The sequence below is a fragment of the Colius striatus genome, chromosome 2 (assembly GCF_028858725.1).
Source record: "Colius striatus isolate bColStr4 chromosome 2, bColStr4.1.hap1, whole genome shotgun sequence".
NCBI lineage: Eukaryota > Metazoa > Chordata > Aves > Coliiformes > Coliidae > Colius > Colius striatus.
The window spans coordinates 120,536,163-120,553,996 of record NC_084760.1 but is presented as its reverse complement, the minus strand read 5'-3'; the positions used below and the strand labels follow the sequence as shown (position 1 = coordinate 120,553,996).

The window sequence follows — 17,834 nt, the reverse complement described above, 5'->3', positions numbered from 1 at the left end:
TGTACAGCTTAAAAGCAAGTACATGCAGGTGTCGGCTCATAACTATCTGGAATTACTGCTTGTAACACTGATTGATGCAGCAAATTAGATGATCAAAATCTTCAAGTTGCTCCTCTCACCCACTTGCCCTCTGCCATCACTCATCAATACCTCCCCTAAGCAATTTCATATGGACTATGATTTTAATTGATACTGATCATCCAGAGCTATGAGCTTAAACTCTGTATGCACTCCAATAATAACGATAAAAACCTCAGAAAGCAATACAAAGCACTGAATCGTTAGGGATGGACCCTTGGTGCCTGACTTGGGACTGGCCTGCTCCCAGCTTTTTATTTCTGGAGAAAAGACTTCAGAGCTAAGGAAAAAAAGAAGCTGAGGTGAATACTGCTCACAGACCCAGTGGAGAAAGGCTGCAATCTTTTTCACAATGGTAAGAGACAACTTGCAAAGAATCGGGCTCAGAGCTACGGAAACATGAGCCAGCACTGTGCCCTCGTGGCCAAGAAGCCGATGGCAGCCTGGGATGCAGCAAGAAGAGTGTGGGCAGCAGGTCAAGGGAGGTTCTTCTCCCCCTCTGCTCTGCCCTGATGAGGCCTCATCTGGAGTCCTGTGTCCAGTTCTGGGCTCCTCAGCTCAAGAGGGACAGGGAAGTGCTGGAGAGAGGCCAGTGCAGGGACACCAAGATGATCAGGGCACTGGAACATCTTTCATACGAGGAAAGGCTGCGGGACCTGGGGCTGTTTAGTCTGGAGGAGAGGAGACTGAGGGGAGATCTTATTAACATTTATCAATATCTAAAGGGTGGGTGTCAGAAGGTTGGGACATCCCTTTTTTCTATAGTAGCCAGCAACAGGACAAGGGGTGATGGGATGAAGCTGGAACACAAAAAGTTCCACTTAAACATAAGAAGAAGCTCTTTCCCTGTTTCAGTGAGGGAGCCCTGGCACAGGCTGCCCAGAGGGGTGTGGAGGCTCCTTCCTTGGAGGGCTTCAAGCCCCACCTGGACATGTTCTTATGTGACCTGATCTAGGTGACCCTGCTTCTGCAGGGGGGTTGGAGTGGATGATCTCTAAAGGTCCCTTCCAACCCCACCATTCTGTGAGTCTATGAATAAAGTTGAAACAGATGAAAGGAGCTTGAGAGAAATGCCAAAAAGCTCTTCGTTTAGAAAACATGTAGGAAAGCAAATGAAAGACCCTTGTGCCACGAAGATCAGCTACAATCTGTGTTAGATAAACTGATGATGATCTAGCAACACAGGGCAAAGTCCAGAGGCCTACTGAGGTGATGGAAAAGTCAACAAAGCTCAGGACAATTAATGACCTCCAGTCAGAGGAGTGGGATAAGTATTGTTCCAGGATTCAGGCAGAACAGGTTTATGAAACCATATCATAGAATCATATGTGTGAATGTCTCCATGAGAAAAGGAACCATAAAGAAAAGAAGAAAAGCTCTGGCAGCAGGCTGGAAAGGGAGCTCTCAGCACCCTTCCAACCGGGACAACTCTGTGACGCTATCTGAGAGACTCATGGACAGCAGTGGACTACATGTGATGACTCAGGTGGTTTCTTCTATTTGTATTGCCAGAAGAATATTGCCTAATGCCTAAACACCCAAAATCATTGTCAGAGATCATACATGAGAGGTCATTTGAAGCACCCAACAAAAGATCCACACACCTAGTCCAGGCTGAAGTCTCAGATTATCCCAATGGATTCAACTGGGAATGTGGATTTTTCAGTTTCAGCTGTGCCAGTAAAAACTGGTGGAGTCTGATCTTTAGTCCTGACAGGCCCCAGTCACAGTAACTCTTGCTTTAGACTAAAAGTAGGTTTTGGACAGACCTACTCAACTACCAAGGAAGAAATGAGCATCCTAGGTGATTCTGAGCAGCTAATAAATTGCCACTTAATTAAACATTCTCTTTAGCTGATCCCTCTCAGATTTCCATCAGCTCCAATGTCTCTTTTTTTTTGACAGTAAAGTTAAAACGAAGAAACTGAAGCAGAGAAGGGTCTCTCCTCAGGGAATGAAGTAAAGCATCTTCCTATTGATGTAAGACAGACCTGACACCAGTTCTTACTGAAGACAAGTGCTGAACTGGAAAGCAGCAAAGCAAACCTAGTTGGTGTCGATGGCCTTCCATCTGAGCTCCAGTGAGCGTACCCAGCATAAGTACACTCAACATTTTGTGCAGCAGAGATCAACTTTCTTACCTAATTCAGTCACCCAGACAGGGTCAAGCTGAGAAATTCCAACTGATTTTGCGTGTAATACAGCAAATTCTGTACATATACAGCAAGTTTACCAGGCCACAGCCCACACTACTTGTTAATGCAGGCACAACCTGTATCTCCACAGTTTTAAAGCAATTCTGCTCACTCCAAGTCCTCCACGAATTCTGTGCTCATACATGGGATAACGGGTAACTGAGGTATTGTCTGAACTAACCTCTCCCGAGGTACTCTTGTTGCTTTCCTCTAAGAACTGCTGCAGGGTAACGACTTCACTCCCAGGAGAACCGGTTTTCATCTGTTTCCCACGGCTATCCAGTGTTTCTGATGTTCTTTGCTGGAGCACAGGACTGGACCTTGTGTGACCTTTCAGATACTGAATGGGACTGCTGCTGCTGCTAGACCAAGCCTCGTGGTCGTGGAGCAGGCTGAACTCTCCGCTGCTGTGACTCTGTGGCCTGCTTTGATTAACTGCACCTGCTTTGGGGGTAAATGCCATTAAGTGTTGCGTAAGGAAACCAGAGGAAAGCTGTTAACTGTACAACCCTACTGCCATGTGCAGCATCATCACATTCAGTTAGCAGTATTTCTATTTAAAATACAAAAAAATCCAGTTGTCCTTTTTCTGCTCAAACCCAGCACACCATGAACACAGCTGCACTCCCCTGACTTACCTCCTGCAGGTCTTTCAACGTGACACGACCCTTTTTGTTCATTAAAAACTACCTTTCACCTACAATCTGGGCCTTCACCTACCTAATACTATATTCCAAGAGGCTAAAGATACTTTAGCCCCCACTCTTGCTCAGCCTCACTGTGAGGCACAGACTCTAAGATACTACCAATGAGTTTAAATCAAATGAAATGCAAAGGATGGAATGGAAAGGAAATATTTTCTCCAACGCAGTTCTTCACCAAGAGCTACTTGGGAATGGTGCTTCTCCAACAGTTTCTGCCATTCCTTCCAGTTTATTACAACTGTGACCTGAAGGAGGCACGTGGCACTAAATGCAAAGTCAGTCCCATGACACCAAGTCTTTTAATCTCTTGGGAAATGTGAATTGCTTCAAAAATACTGATGAGTAGAGCCAAGTATTTCCTACTTCATGTTGCTCCTAAGAAATGAGCTTAGGTTTGAAGGAAGACAAATTGTTTATGGCAGAAATGTCTAATATTGTCTAGAAAGTGGGGCAAGGGCTACCTCAAAGAATCTTTTACAGTAAGGAGTAATCAGACAGAAAAGAAACTACTAAAAATCTTAGCTAGAATTCATCTCTATTTTCCAAACAAAAAGATGCTGTTTCATAAATGCAAGCTATGAATATTAAACAAAGTCTTGAGCTGGCAATGTTCTAGTCTGGCATGTACAACAACCTCCAGCTAGAATGGCCATTAGAAACAAAAACACATCAAGGCTCGTAATACATGAAATGTAGAGAATATCCTTAAATCCAGGAATGGTATTCATCTTCTCAAAACAGACCAGCTTACAGGATGGCATGATACCTGCCATTCTGTCTGGTTGGTGTTGTACACTATCCAGCTCTGCAGCAGAAGAAAATAATGGAGCATTTTCTCTGCTTGAAACCAAGCCATTTTAAGGGAATTTGGGGGGATTTTCCTATTTTGTAACATTGTTACTTGGGTTAGGCTTGGTTTAAAAGAGTTTGAAGCTTATATACTAGTTATCACTCCTTTTGAAATGTATTAAAAACATCAGTTCTGTTAATACTGGCTCCTTTCCTAATTTGGGGAGTGAAGGCCATAAAAAGGCTTAAAGGAAAAAAAACTCGCTGTGGTGTGTTGTGGGAATTTGATGGGTTTTTTCCAACTTGTACAGCTGTTCTTACAGAGAAAATGATAGAAATGAAGCATGGATGTAAATTCACCTACAGCATACCTTTGACTTCATGGAGTGAAGCATTGTTATTGCTATTGCTAGTGGATGTTCTGCCACTATCAAGGCTGGCTGGTCTGGAAGCTAAATGGAGAATTAGGAGACATCATGATGAACAAAATTGTAGCAGATGACCCAGTACCTTTACATTCTGATCACAGAATGCTCACAGGCAGGTATCATGCACTATTTCACAGGCTGAGCATGCCCATTGTCAACAAAGTTGTTTCTTACAGATCAGAAAGCGAAGGGATTTCCAGGCAGTCCAAGAGGACACTTTAGAAAAGGGCACTACAGGAATAGTAAGGTACAAAGGAGAGGAAGAGAGAAATAGAGTGCACATTTAGAATTGAAATTGACTGGTTAGTGGGAAACCAGGGCTTTACAGATGAAAGGATGGGCATGCAGAAAGCTGCTTGTGATTAGGTCACTTACAACAGATTTGACAAGGAACCTTGCACATTGTTGAAATGCCACGAACAGGAGGAGCAAGAGCATCTGCACAGATAATGTCCTGTACTCCTATCCAATACAAGGGAAATGCTCTGTTACTACCCTCAAAAATGTTTGCTGCTTAAGCTCATTTTAAGTGTTTACACTGGAGTTAAAACTTCACTTCTCACTAACCTATTGTAGCTTTCACTTCATAGCTTCGCTTGAAGGAACACGTAAGGCACATTTAGGCAAATTTAGGTTTCACTGAAACAAATCAGGCCAGATTTGGATGTGGGGTTATTTTAGGACTGAAATCATACTTTTGCTACTCACTCCAAATAATTTCTTACAAGGGAAAAATGTTTGGATCCTGTTCAGATGCACTTCACTTTCTACCAGAGATCTAGAACATCTATTTGATGTAGCAGTTCAGAGAGAAAAGAGTAATCTAAAGAAATGATACCATACATCCAAGAGATATGCATTTCACAGAAAGCATGCTCACTTGTAATAATGCCATTCACTTGTTTTTTACAACCCTGGTTAGCATTCACACCACAGATCCTCAATTCATTTCATTCACATCTTACCGTGAACTCTTGATCCCGTACTAGAATCATCACTAATACCTTGTGGACTTACATCTTCAAAGGATGTAGTATCTATACAGAGAGACATAAAGGAAGATGTGAAATAAAATGCAAGCATTGCTGAAAGGTTCATCATCTGTGACACACACATCTTTCAAACCAATCCATTTTTACTTATGTAACGTTCTGTAGGAAAAACCCTGACATATTTCATAAGTGCAGTTATTACACCTATGCAGCATCTTAGCACTGCAACTCAATTATCAAGGTTGCTTTCTTTGCTGAAAAACAAAGTAAAACCAACATTTCTATGGAACAGCTGTTAGACATAGTCACGGTGCAAAAAGCTTCCACCTATACCTTTGTTATTTAGCAACTGCTTGGATCTGAAGCCTGTAGAAGAGTTGACAGTTGCAAAGTTGATAGCTGTAGTAGAGAAGGCCATAGCTCCCAATTCTTTCCTCCTTTTACCCGTAGATATATCATCAGGACCCTCCAGATGCTCAGTACTACCTGTCCATTGTCCTCCTGCTAGGACCATGGACTGCACCAGGTCATTCATGGCTGGGATGCAAATGAAAGCAAATGATCAGCATGGTCAATGTATTCGCTTCTGTTCTTATTTTGCATTGCAATATGTTTGACAGGTTTTTAAGCATTAAAGCATACTGAACACTGGAAGATATAAACACAAGATCATCCGGGTTATGTCATGCAATCAGCTCAATGAATGAGAAGTGTTATAAGTCAGAGACTTCTCTCGGCTCAGGATGGTTCTTAAAACTGATTGTATTGGGTATAAACGCCATGCTTGGGCTGCAATGGTATGTCATATATCACGTTAGAAGCTTTGATATACTGTTTGCAATGATAAAATGGAATGAAGGAGGATAAAATGGGCTGAGGTGTCACACAAGAGAACGTCAACAATGATACGGGATCCTTGTACAGTGCAGGTTACTGCAGGGATACTCTATTGTGCATAACAACAAAGCAAAGGATCTGAAAAAGATGACATCTGATGAGATTCACCTTTACTTCACAAAACTAGAGAAAATTCTCCACCCCTCATTAAAAAAAAAAAAGGGAAAAGAGCTCAGTTATCACATTTTGGCAACAAGAAGTGATGAATACTTGAAGAGTGACAGACCACCATACAGCCTTGCACTAGCTGCTGCTATACTTTCTTTAAACAAAAAGAAGTCACAGTGATTTCTTAACACAAAGCTTATGAGATGTTTCATTTGGATCTACTTGGTGACCACAGTGCACTGTAAACTTATATACACAGAGACACGTGTATATAGACAACTATGTGTACAAAGATATGCAGCCCCAGTGCACTGAATAGATACATGGATGTGAGTGTGCTGGTGCATGTAGACACGTGGGGAGGTTTGTGCACACGTGCACATAGATAAAGTATTCAGTGCCAAGGTTTTGGGGGGAAAAGAAAAAAGGGAAAAAGAAAAAGCTCCAGCTCCTTGTATTGCAGCAGGACTTGCACATTGCAAAATAGGAGGAAAAAAATACAGCGCAGTCCAGGGAGAGGTTAGTGAAAAATTAGTAATGGAAGCCAGTGTAGCCATTGAGAAGAAGCTGAACTGTCATAAAGTCTTACACATGGAGCGACGGTAGAAGGCCTTCATTTTGTCTTTTTCCTTCGGTCTGTTCCTCAAAAAGGGCAGTCTTTTCAGTGCAACCACTTTTATGTCAGAGCATGAGGAAAAACGGAAACAGGGAAATGGAAGAAAAAAAGGGAGAAGAACAGATGGAAGTTAAATGTTGAAACTAAGGACAGAAATGAATGTCTGAGCTTAAGCTCTGTATGCTATGCTACAAACTATCATTCTCATGCTTCTGTGGGATAATGACACATGAAAACTACACTGAAACATGAAAACTACACTATGAAAACTTTAATATACTCAGAAATGCACTGAAAATAATGGTGGAGAGTGTAGTAACGGTCTGAAAGTCCCAACTGCCCAGCTCTTGAAAAAAACAAACACAACTTCTTTGCAGATGATGGTGGAAACTGACAATTAGATAGCTTTTACTGGCAAAAATCACATTTCTTGAACATAAAGAAAAACGGGAAGGAAAAAAAGCTTAAAATGAAAGCAACTAAGTACAACTTCTGCTTTAAAGGATGTTCACAACCTTATTATCTGAGATTAATATCTTTGGTAATGTTTTGCCTTGCATCTCTAGTAGGACACATCCTATCACCAGTCTTTCTTTGTTAGATTTTGTGCTCATTCATTTGGTCCTTTACGGTCTTGTAGATGAATGACACGGGCATTACGTTCAATCTACTGTTTGTGTGCAGTGACTTTAATACTTCACTGAAGTCATCCAACTCTGTAGTAAGAAAAACAAAATCAAGGTTTACTTGCTGGAATTCTAGGCAGCAATTTTTTGAATTGAAGAAATACCAGAGATGAAAAAAAACCAACAGCAAAAACAAATCCGAATGTGAGCGTTGCTGGAACATTTTGGGAGGGATGAGAGAAAATTAAGATATGTCATATCAGGAGATAGAGTTAAAATTACAAACAGTATTAAAATGAGGAGAGGAAATCTCAAGTTAATCTTCTGCTTAGATTCAGCTTTTCTGCATTAGTAACTGATTACTGGCAGGCACCTGCATGTGGAAGCATCAGATAAATGTGTCAGCTGACTGCCAAGCATACAGGAGCCACATGCAAACAAGTGGCATGTAAAGATCCAGGAAGAAACACATAATGAAATCACAAAAAAGTTGTTATTTATGCAGATATGAGACAGTGCAGTCCAGTCTGTCAGCCTGAGACCTGCTTACTTTATCTCACTCAAGTCACTTTTGGAACACCTGCTTTGTTATTTGCCTGGGTTTCTGCTCAACCAGCAGCTTGTTGTACAGCAGGTTCTATTTGATATAGCAGCACATATATACACATGCGTTTACAAGTGCACACCAACTACCTTGACAGAAATCTCCCTCTGCATCCTATTAGTCTGTGTTTGCACTTTGAGTAAGAAGTTTGCAGTGCAATACAGTTTGCAGCTTCCAAGCAATGTGTGAGTGGCACAGCTCCAAGTGCTCAAAACAAACACAAGAGTTTTCATTGTTGCAGAACATAATTCTACCTTGAGCAGAGAGGGAGAGCAAACACCCTCCTGTGCCAGGTCCTCATGATGTGGGGTGGAGAAGAGCAAGACATATATGCTACCTATGTGAGATAAAAGTCCACTTGCTACAAGGGTGTCATTATTTTTGATTATATGCATGTAGATACTTCCAAACAACCAAGTGTCTGGTTTGGGGTTTTTTTCAGGTCAATACAGCACTCTTCCTCCTGCAGATCCTGAGGAAATAAGCCAAACTCTACATAAATACAGCTGCTGACTGGCTCAGAAAAGCAGAGAGGCTGCTAAGCCTCCCACAAAGGAGATGGGCATGTTGTCTGTCTAATTGTAGATGAAAGTGTGTAGTTTTGAACAGCTCCCTCCCAAAGGAACGTGAGGCTCAGCATCAGACCAGTCTCCTTACAGGTAAATAAGTGATCAGTTCAGCACTAACACTGTGAAACCCAAGAGGTAATTCTGTTCTGTTTCTACTTTTTGCCATCATGGTGAAACATGATTCTTTCCTAACTTCAGTAATCCTTTTTAGACAGGTGATCCCTCTCCATTAAAAATGTCCATCTTATTAAAAAGCAACCAGAGGATGTTCAAGAACCATTTGAGTCATCTGTGATTCCTGTTGATGATATCCAGAAGGACTGATTTATGGTGCTCAACAACAGCACCAAACAGAAAACTCCTCTGCAACTACTGAAAATATACATCAAAGCCTGTCCTTTGCTAAAATGCACTCTCCCTGAGAGGAGGAATTACTTAAGTAACTTTTGGATACAACATGACTACAGAAATGTCCTGCAAAAAGTGCTGGAATGGCAAAGCTGCCGGAGAAACAAACAGGACACTGCAAAGCTGAGCTGAGGCAGCTTCAGCTCTTTACTTCCTTCCTCCAACAGACCTCAAAACCAGGATGGCAGGAGGACTTAGGGCCTTAGGAATCACCTACTCAAAGAACTTGAGTTATAATTCGCCAACGTGTCTTCTCTTTTCAGTGTTCTGTGCACATGTTCTTGTGTTCTGAGCTGATCATGACCGATGAGTATTGCAGCATTCCTGCACTGACCAGGAAATCTCCCCTTTTGTAAGCTTCCTACTGTTTGCCAGATAAGCTGGGGAATTGTTAGGGCCAGTATTAAAATCCTCAGAGCATTTTGTTCAGGCACACAAGCAAATGTTAGGCAGTTTTTTTCTAGATGTTTTGGTAATAGAAAATGGAGCCCAAAATACTTCTTTTACCTCCACTATGACACGATGTGTCTGCTACTGGTGTTACTATTTAAAGATGACATGCTTACTAATGGCCTTAATTCCTTGGGATGTTGTTAATCATCTGAAATGGCTCAAGTGAAAGCTAACAAAATACTGTGGTTCTCTCCACAGAAAGAAAAAAAAATCCACTTGCTTGCCTTGGATTTACTCTGCAAGAGCTCAGAATGGTATCCCATCCCCCCTGAGGAAAAAAGGCTCTGCACAAAGCAGATGTCAGCTCTGTGGTACTCACCTGATTCAACCACTGAATACAGATGTGAACAGCAAAGGTGAAACTCTGCAGAGGAGCACACAGCATCCACACTGCCTGCAGGATGTAACTTGTGCTGCATACAGAAGAGTCACACAGGCACCTCCTCCTTTCCAGAGGAGGCTTGTGGAATCAAACAAGGGCATCAAGTGCTCTGTGAGACCTCAGGTGCTGCTTCCTCTGCAGCAGGGCAGCCTGATTTGTGCACCAAGATCCCCTACCTTTCTAAGAGGGCATGTCTCTTGAAAACATGCCATAAGTATCCTGTGCTAGGAAAAGAGTCTCCATCACCACCTTCAAAAGAAGAAAACCTATACATCTCATGTAGTGAATCTCTTTCTCAGTAGCAGCAGGGTAACTCATTTTGGAACCAGGATCTCCCCTCGCTTGCTCTGACAGGGAAAATGGGGTAGGAAACCTACACATGTCAAAGATACCTTTATGTCAGATCCTCTGCCCTCTAGCTTTTGAGAACACAATTCATTTGTTCCAGTGACTGGAATCTGTCCTCTCTTCCTTCTGAAGGACATGCAGGACACGTCACCTCAGCAGCTTCCTCTGGAATCATCTCCATTCCCAGTTGCAGGAGTTCAGGGTAGAGAGCCTGTCTCCTCCTGTACCCTAAACTGCTTTTACCAGTGTGGAAAGCTACAATACCTGAGCATTTGCATAGACAGGCAGCGACACAGGTTTTCCCTTTCTTGTAGCCTCTTTCAGTGGAAGCCACTACTGCCAAGCCCTTTCTTACAGCAAATATAGAAGCCACAGTATCTTGATGTTTAGGATTTACAGCAGAAGAAATAGTCTGCAAAATGTGCACCATTACAGGCACTTTTCACCCTGAGATATCTTTTCAACTGGAGATGCAAACTGTCTCAGTAGGACTGTCAGCATTGAACTGCCATAAAAGTCATCCAGATCCTATCAGAAACTGGTTTCCATAGCAACACGTGTAACAGAGGAAAGTTATGATCCAGAATTAGATCAGCCCTTCCAGTTTGTGAATAAATACACTGGGATTAAGGGAACATGAACTAAGCCCATGAAGTAGAAAATTAATGAGGTCTGAACCACTTGAAACCTCTTTTGAGGATCGGCCACCGTAACTTCAGCTGTGGCTCTGCCAGAAGGGTAACTGCACACTACAAGGTCCCAAGTATCATGCAAAGAAAACTGTCACATCAAAGAGCCCTTGCAGAACATGAAATTGCTGACAGAGATGCAGATGGGCTGAAACACGGCATGCACACTCCCAAACTGACACTTGCAGACACATCCACTGCAGCTTCAGTCACTCCCCAATACCACAAGACTTCTGCTTTTATGTAAAAGCAACAAGTTGCTTTCTTTGAAACTTCAAAAGTACCTGTTTGGAACCTTAACAGACCCTTACAGTGAAAAACACTAAGCTCCCCAGGCTGGCAGGTTCAAAATGGGAGGGAATAAAAATGTACCCTGACACTGGTTTTATCCACTTATTAAAAAACCCCTTCAGTTTTCCCTGAAATGGTGCTTTGAGATGTTCTTGGCCAAGTTTCTGCAAAAAGCACAGAAAAAATACAACACAGCAAATTCAAAGCTGGCATGGAAACCAGAATATTGATCTACTGGCTTCTGAAACCCAAGACATTGAATTTTTCAAAAGCACTTCAAAGATTTCCAGTGAATTTTAACACTGATGTATTCTGATGCCTTTACATGCACAGCCAAAATGCTTCTGTGCATCGTTATTAAACAGAATCACTACAACCCGGTAATTTGTCTGTAACATCACCTCTCCAGTGGTGAGAAATTGGGCAGTTTATGATTCACACTGAGTGGTAACTAAAAATACAGATAATAAATGTGCCTGCTGCACAAAATCTGGCCTTTTATACTGTGGGCATCCTAAAGTGATGGCTGTCAGGATGTCTCAAGGTTAGCAAACAGTGTCTGGAATATTTCATCCATGCACACCTCTGTAGTCCTCCTCAGTCCCCCTCTCTGCAACTTCTGTGTTTGGGAGAAGTAACAATTCACATCATGTCTCTACATCAACTCTCCCTATTGCATGTCCAAATATTATCAAAATCCTTCACTGCTGCTTTCATGAGATGCTGGAGGAACACCTTCAGACAGGAGATCTTATTAGCAACTACAGGATGTTAGCACAGCCACAGCTTGGAAGTGCTTTCCAAGACAAGGGGAAGGATTCATGCTGGGACAAGAGGGGAGAATCAAAAAAGGGTGCTAGTGGAGGCATCTGACATTTTATCCTAAGTTCAGCTCTCCTGACTCAGTAACAATCATAGAATCACAGCATGGTAGGGGTTGGAAGGGACCTTTAGAGATCATACCTGCTTCATCTTACCCAAGTGCTGTACATGGATTTTAGCATTTACATTTAGAGCTACACAAATGCCAAACACTGGTTCCTGCCCAAAAACTCAAAGGAGTTTACAAAGGGTCTGTATAGATCTGTCATTCATAAATGAATTCAGGCTTCCTTCCTTAAGACTCAAATCTCTCAAAATCCTGGAGAACAGAACCTTTTCCAGAACATTCCACATCAAAACACTTAGCCAAGGATTACTAGAAGGAAAGAACAACCCACAACATTTTGCAGTACTCACTACTACTCTTTTTGGTCCCCAAGGTCTGGCCATCTTCAAGAGAGTTTGAGCCCACAGAGGAACTATCCTGACTGTCCTGGTGGGGCAGCTGCAGAAATCCTTCGCTGGATTCCGAGCGGGTAGGCGTAAGGGTCACAGACTTCAAACGTTCTCGATTAACATCCTTCTTAGATTTTATCAGCTTCCTCATTTTGAGTGTAATCCAGTTGCCCCTTCTGTTAGCAACAACACAGCATATTTATTGCATTTCTAATACATTGCTTATACTTTCAGACTTCCTAATTTGTATGCAAGAACACAGACATGATTCTGCTCCCCTGAAGGTTAACAAGACCTGGATTTTCAGCTGGAACAGAATACGTATGTCGTGGTTCAGGTCTGTGTTTCTATCATGTTCCTCAGTACCTTCTTGGTGGAGATGGTTCATAAAATTTATACTGATCCATTATCTTCTCCTCCAGCTTCTCCTTTTGTCGCCTTAGTTCATTCAACTTGTCACTGTAAACAGAAATTAATGACAAGGCATGCTTCAAAAACACATATGTAACGTGAGTAGCATGTTCCTTGGGATATCTTAGCTGAAAGCTGTCACTTTTCATGAGGAACTCTTAGATAACACTTGTTTCTTAATGAAAAAATCAAGAAAGAGATACAGCAAACAAGCAGGCTTATGTTCATGTTATAAAACTGGAAACATTTCCATTTGCCTTTAACATACAATGGAATTTCCCCCCTTTTTAAAAAATAACAAGGTGCATGTTGGCTCTGACAGAATCACACACACAGGCACATTTTCTCATCCCTCAAATTCACTAAAAAAGCTTACAGGTTACCAACAAGCCCAGGAACTTTGCTTTAGTGCAATGAGGAATCAGTAACATATTTATTCCTCATTTGTGTCCTGAGCAACGAGCACAGTTGCACTGATCCTTCAGAACTGAAAATGTCATGGCTGTACTTTACCTGCTTTTCATGAATAATTGGTACTTTTAAAAGAGAACCATTTCAGAAGTAATGTGTTAATTTTGATATTAAAAATAAGCATTAAGGAAAGGTAATAGTGTAACTGCCCTAATCACAGTAATATTGTTTTGAAAACTCACATGTACTGCCTTTGCTCTACATGGAAGAGATCCTTGCTTTCCATATTCTGTTCAAGTAACGTTCTATTCTGTAGCATTAATGTCTGAATTTGATCTAGCAGATGTCTGTTTTCCTCCTCCAGGTTGCCTTTAAGCTGGCTAAGCAGCTGTTAAAATACACGAAACGATACACGCAGAGATGTGAGCAGATTTTATACACTGATCATGAGATCATCAAGAAAATTTAGCTCTACAAAGGGTTCTGATAGTCAAATCAAACAGAAAGCTTAACTAAATCATGACTCAACTGATAAAAGCCTCTTTGGTGCTTTAAATAACTTAGTTTAGCTAACATGAGCCCAGATTTTTGTACTGCCTGTACAACAGGCACATCAGTTGTCAGACCCTCTTCGTTGTCTATAAACCCAATGACTAGTTCTCAAGCACTTCATGTGATGCTGTGAACCTACAAATACACTTGTATAAAGATACCAGTGATGAAAAATGGCACAATTCTCACATACCTCACACTGATTATTTAGTTTTGTCGATGTAATATCCAGCTGTTGGTACTGCTCTTTGAGTTTAGAAAACTCAGCTTCCAATCGTGTTTGTTCGAGTTTGGAATTGTTCAGTAACGTCTTCAAATTCTTATGATCAGTTTGGAGAACTTCATTCTCTCTCAAGAGCTGGCTGTATGTATTAGTAAGCCTGAAATGAAAAGACACCATAAAAGAACACATGCAGAAAGAAGGAAGTGTATTCATTACCAACAGTCCCTCTAAGACATGACATTTCTAAGGCTCTATGCACAGAATACATATAACAACTTCCTGCTGTCACACACTAATTCTCCTAAGCATGCATTCTGCTACTACACCAAACACTCTGAGTTCTAATAAAGAAGGAGTTCTAAATGCAGACATCACAACCAATTTCAAATGCCACTTTTCAAAATGCAAGAATCTTACCAGCTAGAACTTCTCACCAACACAAAACAGAAGGTGAACAGGAATGGCCCACACTTTGGCTAGCATGGAAGTTGTATATATTCATTCCTGGGCTCTGCCATGTCCCTTGCAAAAAACATCCTCCAATTCCTACCAACTGTCCTCAGAAAACACCAAAGCTTGGAGGCATTTAATTGTGAGCCTCTTTGCCTAACAATCCTAAAGTCTCTTCTTAAGCAGAGAAATATCAGGCTATGTAAATACTATTAAACCCAACTATTTACAGCAAGCTGTACCTCAGTTGCAGGAGTCACCAATGCATCTGCACTCCTGCTGGCATTAACCTGTTATGAATTGCTTAAGCAGGAAGAGTGGCTTGCTCCCTCTGCAGCTCACTACTACGCTGCACAGTGCTTGGCCTGGCATTCCTCAATCAGGATCCTCAGGACATAATAATTACTTTTTGTGGGTTGTTTTGAGTTGTTTTTCCCCTTTCTCTGTTCAGTTTGTCTAAAATGACAGCACTGTAGACCAAGGGGGTGGAGTTGCTGTAAGGTACAGCTCTTCAACTCCCTGAATAGCAGCACCAGGTACCAGGAGATGTGGAAGGACACGACGCTTGTTTAGACTGTACTGGCAAACACTCAGAGCTCTCCTCTTAACCATATCAGATTCTTGCTTTACCTTCCATTTTCATCACAAAGTTTTTTATAGTCTGCTGCCACACTTTCATGTTTTTCATTCTGCTGCAGCATCTTCTCCTGTTCTATCTTCAGTACCTTCTCCAGTTCTTCCAGCTGCACCTTCTGTTTCAGCAACTGATTGTACCTGCAAACAAAAGCAACTGAAGTTTCTTTTGGAATTACAAGAAAACAGGGATGTTGTTTAAAAAGGTGATCATTCAGAGTTTTAAGATCCTAATGTCATATTTAAATACCACTGATCTTAGTCATGATGCAGTGTTTTCCTTTTAGCTTGGGAATCGCAGACCCTCCTGGTACACACGCCTATCAGTATTTACCTATCTTCTAAGTCCTTATGCTCCACCTCCAGGTTTTTGTGTGCAGATTTCAGACTTCCATGTTTAGCAATCAGAGATTCATACTCAGAAGCTTGGCGTTCATGCAGGTGTTCCAGCTTCTCGTGATCTTTGAGAAGGGATTCGTAGAGTGATTTCAGATCTTCACGCTCCTTGAGCACACCTTCGTTTTCATTTTCTAAAGCAGACTGCTGGATCAATAGCTGTGCATTCTGATTCATGAGAGATGTGCTTTGAGAATTAAGGGTGGAATTTTCAACCTGCAGTCATAAACATTTGACAGGAGTTGCAAATTAATTTCATAGTCTGGACAATTGTGTCTTTCTCCTCCTCTTGAAAGGTTTCTTGAGTTTAACCCATAGCACCTTAGCAACCTTCTAGCTGCTTCGTTACCTGACAACCTTTAATGGAAATACCTTTTCCTTATAACCCAGGAGACAATTCCAATGCAAAATATTCAAGAATACTTTTATGGCAGTGTTGCAAGAACACACTTAAGCTTATCCTTCAACTGACATGGCAGGGGGAGGAATCACGTTATTGTTTACCTTCAAATATCTGTTCAAGTGCTATCTAGATGAGAGGAATAATTTCCATTCAGTCTTGACACCTCTAATATCAAAATATCTCAGAGCAAGGAGCCACTAGTGATCCTCATATCACATAAGTCAAACCTGTGACTAAGATGAAAGGAACTTTCATATTGGCATAGTTTTATGGGGCTTTTGAAATCTTCATTGTACACAATCTCTACTGTCACTGTAAAATCCTGACTGTATACTCACACATCCTTTACAATCAGACTTCAAACAGTACCATCCATTTAACAGAGAGAAAGGGTAACAAAATAACAGCACCCATGTTGTGTTTTAGTGAGGAACTGCCATTCCCAGTTCTCTCCCAGCAGCAGTCATGTCAGCTGATCACTTCATGTATAGGTAGCGATCACTAGTGGAAAACACTCCTCTTGTAGAGGAGTACACAATTATGTCAGAGCAGTATTAATGCCTACTAATACACTAAAGTCTTCAACACTGAACAGGCCCAGCAACAACAACTTTATTTTCTGTGCCTCTGGAAAGAGTAGCCTAATTCAGTCCTTGGGTAGCTCAAAGAATCAGCGGTACCTAGCATGCTTGTCATCTGACCTAGGCTAGTTTCCTTCTTCCTATTCAAGAGATGAAGAACACTAGCTACTGAGGCTTCTAATACCCTCAGGGTATCTATTAAGGAAAGAAAAAGCAAGCACAGCTATCACTCCAGTGCACTGTTACTAAGGAACAAATCCCTTCCTGTTGGAACTGCAGCATTCTTTGTTACAGATGAGAAAGCTGAACCTTTCACTGGAAATGAAGTAATGTCTGATTACAAGTGCATGCTGTGAACGTCCCCAGACTGAATTCCAAGTTTGATTTAGTTCAGAATTCCCAGTTACCCTTCAAGATATCCTTTCTCTTGTATGCTCCTTATGGGTGTCAGAAGGAGTAGTAGAATTAGAAGTGCCTAACAACAGTTTTGACTGGTCCATCTAGACCAGCGTAGTTTGCACTTCAGATTTAGCTAATAGCTAATCACTCTTATTTTCACAAACATATTCCACCTTCCATTACAATTTATAGTTGGTGTACAGTTGTCTTCTAACTTGCCTGAAGCTATGAGCAAATGGCTCAAAGGATGAAGAACTACTCCCTTTCTTAGTCTGTTGGGTACAACATCATTCGGTCACCCCTGGCAACAAAAGTTACATTGCTTGGTAAGCTTCAGCACAAAAACCTCAATAATCAACCAACTACCCAAAATGATACCCACTCACTCCCACGCTCCAAAAAAACCCCACCACAAGGAAATACTGAAGGCAGGAAACACTTCTTCCTCATAATTCACTGCCTCAATACTTTAGAACCTCTACAGTTAACCCCTTTTCCACATTTCTCAGATAGGAACGGCCTGCACCACTCAGCAATTTACACAGCAAAAAAGGAACCACAGAGATATTCCTGACAAATGGTGTTACACCATCCTCAGAATCCCAGAGAGAAATCCTCACTTGTTTCAAATGGTATATTTCAGTGCCCACATCCACTACTTTTTAATGACTAGACATGACACAGTGTGTGCACACACACTCTGTTTTGTTCAGAGACTTGCCAGCCACAAAGGGGACTACTGTGCACTAATTAGATTTCAGTGTGGTAGACAGAACGTGCATCTGTGCTACAACTGTGTGCTGCTTTCCAGAAAGAGATGGGATGCTAACTTGAGGCATTCCCAACATGACAAAATGCATTATTTGTTTACTCATTTAAAGACTCCTTCGCTCTGCTATCCATCCACTCTCCACCATTTC

The 17,834-nt window shown here is 41.5% G+C and overlaps 1 protein-coding gene across 16 annotated transcripts in view; it reads right to left on the bottom strand.

Moving 5' to 3' along the window:
- CCDC88A (coiled-coil domain containing 88A) overlaps positions 1-17,834 on the bottom strand; it is a 77,956-nt gene that overhangs the window by 9,666 nt on the left and 50,456 nt on the right. For 6 of the 16 annotated variants that reach the window (XM_061989321.1, XM_061989322.1, XM_061989307.1 and 3 more), the window contains 12 exons: positions 15,470-15,747; positions 15,133-15,276; positions 14,023-14,209; positions 13,520-13,665; positions 12,822-12,914; positions 12,417-12,631; positions 6,781-6,864; positions 5,520-5,723; positions 5,160-5,231; positions 4,570-4,656; positions 4,138-4,218; positions 2,455-2,717 (listed from right to left, as the gene is read on the bottom strand). In XM_061989321.1, the coding sequence (XP_061845305.1) occupies positions 2,455-2,717; positions 4,138-4,218; positions 4,570-4,656; positions 5,160-5,231; positions 5,520-5,723; positions 6,781-6,864; positions 12,417-12,631; positions 12,822-12,914; positions 13,520-13,665; positions 14,023-14,209; positions 15,133-15,276; positions 15,470-15,747 (1,854 nt within the window). The remainder of the gene's footprint in view (positions 1-2,454; positions 2,718-4,137; positions 4,219-4,569; positions 4,657-5,159; positions 5,232-5,519; positions 5,724-6,780; positions 6,865-12,416; positions 12,632-12,821; positions 12,915-13,519; positions 13,666-14,022; positions 14,210-15,132; positions 15,277-15,469; positions 15,748-17,834) is intronic. The other 10 variants (XM_061989324.1, XM_061989323.1, XM_061989313.1 and 7 more) reach the window with 7 other exon arrangements.